At 38.0% G+C, this 7051-nt stretch overlaps 1 protein-coding gene across 1 annotated transcript; it reads right to left on the bottom strand.

Moving 5' to 3' along the window:
- Window positions 1–125: 125 nt before the first annotated feature.
- LOC143856606 (uncharacterized) lies at window positions 126–6737 on the bottom strand. Its single transcript, XM_077366870.1, has 2 exons — window positions 6579–6737; window positions 126–732 (listed from the first exon to the last, which is right to left on the bottom strand). Exon 2 carries the CDS (start codon window positions 712–714, stop codon window positions 394–396), a length of 321 nt encoding a protein of 106 aa, XP_077222985.1. The 5' UTR covers window positions 715–732; window positions 6579–6737; the 3' UTR covers window positions 126–393.
- Between the last annotated feature and the right edge of the window lie 314 nt (window positions 6738–7051).

The following is a 7051-nucleotide window of genomic DNA, read 5'->3' as shown; positions in this document are numbered from 1 at the left end:
GAAGTAAATTCTTCATAGTTACTAAATACCTTACTTTTTTAAGTTCTTACTCTTTTTTCCTCATAAAAATTAGACACAGAGCATGCATTTTGTCGTATGAATAATGTTCAAACCACGCCATCATATCAAGGAAATTGCAGCTTTGCATCTATTAATTCTTCTTAATCATATTAGCATAACTATCAAACTACAATACAATAGCATAGAGAAGTTTCAAAAGTACTTCATAATCAAATCCGCCATTAACACTTTCAGTCCAACCTAGAAAAATATATAGAAAAGCTGAATATATGTATCCAGTAACATTTGGGATATGAACAATTTAAAAAGAAGGGCATCCCAACCCTGTGAACATCCCAAAAATCGACAATACAAACCCTTGTCACTGATCTGTTAGAAGAATTTCAATTTTCGGTGAGATAGAGAGGATTTTGCCTGGGCCAAACGACACACCGCCTTTTCAGTTCCTGTGAGGCCGGAACACGAATCACCTGCCCCTAAAGTGACTGCAAAATACAGATAAACAGTGCATAGGAAAGCCAATACGGCTAACATTGTTAGTAGAAAACGGTGGCGTTGAAGGACAGTAGACAAAGTACCCAGTTCATCACGGGCAAGAAGTGCCTTCCTGAAGGACGGCGAAGGGGAGGAAAATGGATTTTGGGATCTCCTATGTGGAGATGATAAAGTAGATGATAAACTGTCGAGAACCATGGTGGTTATCCAGAATTCCTGTCCGATTAGCCAAAAATCTTGTGAGCGTTAGTATTAAAAAGTTGGCAGCAATTAAGCCTTAATCCAGTTGACTTAGAAGAAAAGGACTTTAATATAAGAAAAATGGATAGAGAAAGTCTCCAATCATCACAGAGAACAATATTCTTCCGTTCAATATATAATTCCCATTCCTTGGCCAGTTGGACCCAACCAGACATGGTTAATATGTTCCTTGTCATTTATGGAGATTAGAAAGTGACACTAAACATAAAGAGCAAGGCTCCAACAAAGAAGAAAGACAGCTGCAAATAATAAGAAAGAGGAAACAAAGACTTGAAAAGCTCCCATCCAGGTGGGAGAAGAGGAATGATGTAACATTGATGCCCCGAAAAGACTTGAAGCCATATAGCTAGAGCAGTGGGGATTGCTGGATTGCAAGCTTCGAGTTCCTTAAGAAACAACGTTTCACTAGAGTACAAGAGAGAATAAACAAATCTTTTAGTACCAAACAACCATACAAAAGTTCACTCCTCTAAATGCATTATACTAAATCAAAACGTGCACATACATTTTCAGAAACTGAGATAATCTGGATTTTGAACTCCTCCATACCAGTAAAATCACTAGTGTACAACACCTTACAGACATATAGGGAGATTGCATGTCTGGAAGCAACCATAATATCTTGTTAAAGTCCCATTTCCATAGAATATATTTCCTAAGATTATCTGAAGTCTCTTGTTTTCTCTTTATAATCAGTAAGAAAATTCATTTTTTTTTCTGAAATGGACAGTAAGAAACTTCATTAAAGGGACAAATATCATTTGAAAATACATATGTTATGACCAATACAAATCACATCCACAGAGGAAACCGGTAGTAAATCTGAATTGGAGGCCTTTTTTTAAATTTAATATGAATGACAGGCTTAGACAACCCAGCCAGCCCCCAGCACTCACAGAGAGACACGCAAGCATGCTTCAGCTTAAGCGTCCGTCCGCACATTAACTTCACAGTTAACAAGAGCAAGAGGTACTTGACACTACTCAAAAATATCCGGAACCTCTTCACACACACGCACGCACGCACGCATTCACGCACGCACATAAATAGCTGCCCGAGTTCATGGAAACTTCTCTCCTGTCTTTATCATCTTTCATGATGTTCAGAAAATTACCCTCAACCTCTATAGACCATGAGAACTGGAATGAGAAAGCCTCAACAGCCTAAAGAAGAGCTAAAGTTTCAACCTCACCAGAATCCTTGACCCCCAGCGCAGGAAAAGCCAATCTAACCTCCAACGTGATGCCTAATAATACTCAAATGCCAGCCAGCCAGCCTCTTGTTAGTGATTGAACACCCATGAAATTCTTTTCTTTTTCTTTTTTCATTTCTTTGAGTAATAAAATCAAAGGGCACTTCCAACTTTCCACAATTATCTCATAGCGTCCGTTGTTCCAAAAAATATCTACCCGAGTCCTCAATATACTCTCGCTCCTCCTATCCCATAGTATTCCTTTCTTCTGACCACCCTCCAAATAATCCAATTCCACATCTTCTTCTTCTTCTTTTGGATCGGCACCAATTCCATATCTTCTTACTCTCTCTCTTCTTTTTTCTTTTTGAAATGGTATCTTCTTACTCATTAAAGCTTCTATTTTTTAGCCTTGAAAGACCTATTGCTTGGATCTGTCCAAACGGACCACAATGCAACCACCAAACAAATCCAGGATAAAATCCTGAGTCTAATTGGGAATGGGTTTTTAGACCATGCCTCCAAACAATTTGACAATGGAAATCAGCATAGCTTACATCATACCAGAACTCAGCATAGCTTAGATCATACCAACTGCGGAAAGGAAACAGTGTTAAAAGCATGTGAGCAGACTTGGAACACAAGATGCAACTGATGAGCTTGTCGGGCATTTCCATCTCTATCTGGGTACACAACCTACAAGTTTCACTTTAAATTTTGATTCCACTGTCGGATTGTTATATCAACATACCATTAATTTCTCTCATTTTCCACTGGTCTTCTGTTGTTACATGCGATCTTAGGATTCCCCTGTGTAAACTGCTTTGCTTGAGCAAGTCTACTTTCCAATGCCTACAAACTCAAGTGTTATCGGCATGGAGAAAATTGTGTGAAATTGGAATGCTTCTTTGAATGGCAAGAACTAAAACATGAAGATTGCAGCAATTCTAAATCATATTACATATTACTGACACTAAAGAAGCTCAACAACCAAAAATCGTCAGTGAAAAGAGCTGCATTTGAACCGCCTGTGATGATTTAAAACGACTTGGGTGAGAGTTTACAAATTCCTAAAATACGCATGTGAAACCCACCTTATTACCCCTATTATGTTTATAAGGCTTAAACTAAATGTCCCCAGACATAAACTATCTGAATAAAAGACGGGCCCCATTTGAGCAAGTCACTTAATATGTAAAAGATTAAAAGGATATCATCTTCCCTCTTTTCCACTCTTTCTTCTTCTCTCTTTTTCCAAGTCTGTAATTCTGTATCCCTAGACTTGTGCAACAATGATGTGTGTGGTACTGTGGTCACTATTTGCTTCTACTCAACAATGCTCCTTCGCTTATTATTCAAAATCATGAGCTAATCAATGCCACCATCTATATTTTACTACCAAATGCAACGCCAAAAATAAAACCCAGAAGTAGGTATAATATCAAACACTCAAGCGAAATTATCAGTTTCAAGTTGACAATAAAGTGACATTGGATTCAAATGGAGAGAACGTAATGTTTACAAGGTTCAGCAACTTTAGGCAATGAAGCGACGCAGGGAAGCTTGGAATTCTATGACCTATCATGCTTATACAATTACGAATGGTTTGAAACATCGTGGTTTCCCACAACCAACAGGTGATACATATGTCGTACCTTCCAAATGGGTATGAGCTTTCTCAATATCCGGACCTTCTAACACACTCCCTGCACGTGCAGTCCACGCCAGATTAAATCACTTTCCCAGCAGCCATTGACAAAAGACATCAGAATCTCTATTAACCTGAAAGTAAAATTCTAGGGTCTGGGATCTCATCAAAACTTTTTGTCCAACTAATAAGCAGCCTTCTTGCCACTAAGATATGGTGCATAAATTTCCGCGCGCAACAAAATGATCTTGCCACCACTGGACCACAAATACTTCAAAATAAAACTTCCATTCAGGGTTTGAATACTGGCACCATCACACCCATGTATCATTATTTTGTTCTCTACAATGTTCGAAAAGCATACGTTGTACCTTCTTGACTTTTGCACTAAGACTTGGTACATACATCTCAACTCTTACCACAACAAGACAACAAATATATCAAAATAAACTTCCATTCAAGGTTTGAAGCCCTGCTCCAGCAAATCCATGCATCTTTATTTTGTTCTCTACAATGCCCCAGATGAAACCTAAGTTGTACTTTCACAATGTTTGCAAAAACCACAGCCATCATTTTGCACATAAAGGTATTTTTAACTAAACCACAAAGACAAAATATATCGAACATGTCCTAGAAAGTGGAACTCAGAAAAAGGAAATATAACTTCTCTGAATAACTAAAATCAAGCAGAGTATGATGAAGGGAATTTTTGAATTCATCTTCCTGGCACCACCAGCACTGTAAGGCAGTAAGTCTCTACCTTGAGCAAAACACATATAATGCACCCCCAAGAGGTTTAGCATGAGAAAGCAAAACCACCCCATGTTCATTCTAAAAGCCTTCCATAGCACAAGGGCCCAGGCTTGCCCCAATTCAATGTCCAACATGCAACCATAGTTTTTAAACTCCCACATGTAATCATGGACTCCCACGAGTCGACTCCCTTTTACCTTGGCCGTGTTCCGCGTTTTGTCCTACAAAAATAACAAAAAAAAACCCTCTGGAGTTTCCTGAGTCATGAGCGCGTCAACCGAGTACTCGACCATGTCGACTAGGATTTTCTTCTGCCGTGGTCACGTTTTGAAACCCTAATTCAACTGAAATGCATCCAGGGAGAGAATGTGCTCCATGCTCCAAGGAAAACTAGAAGCAAATGTGCTCCAAGGAAAACTAGAAGCGAATGGATTTTCCCCATATCCCCCAGAGATGCAAATGGCCTCCAAGAATTCAAGGTCACCTTAAGGCCCTGTTTGGATTCCAAAATATTTCTGGAAAAGTTTGGAAAGGGAAAATATCTAAAAGGCACTATTTTTTTTATACACTAGAAAAGATAAATTCAACCACCCTTTAGGGGACCTTCAATATGTGATAATATCTCTCTAAATTAACCACAGCCATACCATTCCCCTCTAAATTTTGGAAAGAAATTTTTTTACCAAGAAAATGTTTTCTATCAGAAATGTTTTTCTTGGAATCCAAACTGGGCCTAAGGGAACTCTGACCTACTAGCTTCCTCATTCCTCAGTAACTCAGTGGCAACATATCCTTTCTTAAGGTAAAATGGAGAAGCTGGCAAGCTAAAATGTGATTCGAACATGACTAGGGTTAACACAACTAGATTCAAAGCAGAATCCATGTACCAAAGGTCAAAAGCATATGTTCCAACACACAAGATCATGCAGCCCAAATCGTAGGGCTGATTTGTTTTCATTTTCCCACATGCCAATTACATAGATTTATTTCCATTTTCTTTCATGCCAATTAAGACAGATTTATTTCTATTTCCATGCATAGCCAAATAAGGAATATGTCAATTCCATGCATACCTAATTAAGGTCATTTAGGATTGAGTTTACTGTTTTTATTTAGGCTGTCTTTAATATAATGGTGCCAACTTAAGATGTTTCTTTTTGCTGGTATGAGATTCCATTTTTAGAATCCCTCCTAATCTATAAAAAGGCATGGATGAGACATGTGATGGGGCTTTTGATTTGATTATGAAATTAATAAATTGAAGAGAAAAGTCCGTTCTTGGAGTTTTCTTCTTTTTTCTCTATTTTGCTATCGTAGGACTACGATTTCTTATTATTGTGGTTTATTTTCACACTTCCATTGTACGCGACCAGATCACAAGATCAATCTCAAAGGAAAACTAAGTGGCATGGAGCTTGTGTTCACAATACACCCACTCAATATCCATAGCTAAAATGTCGAGACTATAACAGAAACACATACTCAATAATATACATTTGGGTTTTTTACAGCCATGCCCCAGCCCGGGTCTTATTCTAATCGCATAAGGCAATACAGCATACAATCTGACAAGGCAAAACAGCTGAAAAATCTGATAGAACGGTGGCTTTCCCACCAAAACAATTCAGACCTAGTAGCTTAAGCATATAACAAGAAACAACAAATTTCAAAACATATAACTATGGTACAGAACCAAGAAACTGAAAAAATGCAAAAATCAAAGGCCCTCAAAACCCTCATCGCATTGATCCGCGCTCTTAAAAAAAACAAAAAAAAACTAGTCCTATAAACAGAATAACCTGGTCCAAGAAATTCCAAAATCCCCCTCACCCTGAACCATGAAAAGATTCCATGAATCCCCAAAGAACACGCAAGAACAAATACTATTTATGATAAGATGGAAAAGCAAAAAGAAAATGTTCAACATCAACCATTGAATTGGAGTAAAAAAAAAAAAACAAGAAGAAAATTCACATCATTAAATCTCTCAAATTCATCCAGGAGCTCAGCAGCAGCATAAAAGACAAAAAAAAAGAAAGAAAGATCCAAAATAGAATAATTCAGATCTAATCCATATACATTAAAAAAAAAAACACAAGATGAACAATCGAATAAACCCTAACAACTGCAGAAAAGTACCAATGGCTAACACAAATAGTTTCTAAAAAGGAACAGATTAGAAGCAGAAATTGAAGCCAAATTACTTACAGAAGAAGATCAGAAATCGAGGATTTGAGAAGAGATTGCCCTCGCTCAAAACGCGTGTGATTTTAGAGAGAGAGAGAGAGACTATTTTTGCTTCTTTATTCTAAACTTTGGTTGGCCCTATATGAGCGTATATTCCGCGCTTAATACACTTACCACCAAAAAAAAACCCACCCATCACGGAAGTTCTCAACGAGATTTTTTATATGGTGTAAGCCCGTACATTCACGTATTGTACGGCCTGCACTATAGGATGATCCAAACCGTCTATTTGATGGGCTGCAAGGTAGGTAGATTGTGCCCAAAAAAATCATTTTCATGTGATGATTCGGCAAATGATTTTTAAGGCATTACCTCTATAGATCGGTGGGTTAGGATCATCTTAGGCTCTGTTCACTTCTTTTCACCGGAAAGGAAAGGAAAAGGAATTCAGGGAATCTGGGGAGGAAGAGGTTTCCCTAGACTATTCACTTGCG

Source organism: Tasmannia lanceolata, unplaced genomic scaffold, assembly GCF_043159265.1.
Source record: "Tasmannia lanceolata isolate RefF3 unplaced genomic scaffold, GAP_Taslan_0.1 ptg000023l, whole genome shotgun sequence".
NCBI classification, from domain to species: domain Eukaryota; kingdom Viridiplantae; phylum Streptophyta; class Magnoliopsida; order Canellales; family Winteraceae; genus Tasmannia; species Tasmannia lanceolata.
The sequence above is the reverse complement of the archived record's forward strand: the minus strand, read 5'-3'. Positions and strand labels throughout refer to the sequence as shown.

Coding starts and splice junctions, on each gene's coding strand:
- LOC143856606 (XM_077366870.1), bottom strand. CDS start 714: ATGGTTCTCGACAGTTTATCATCTACTTTATCATCTCCACATAGGAGA.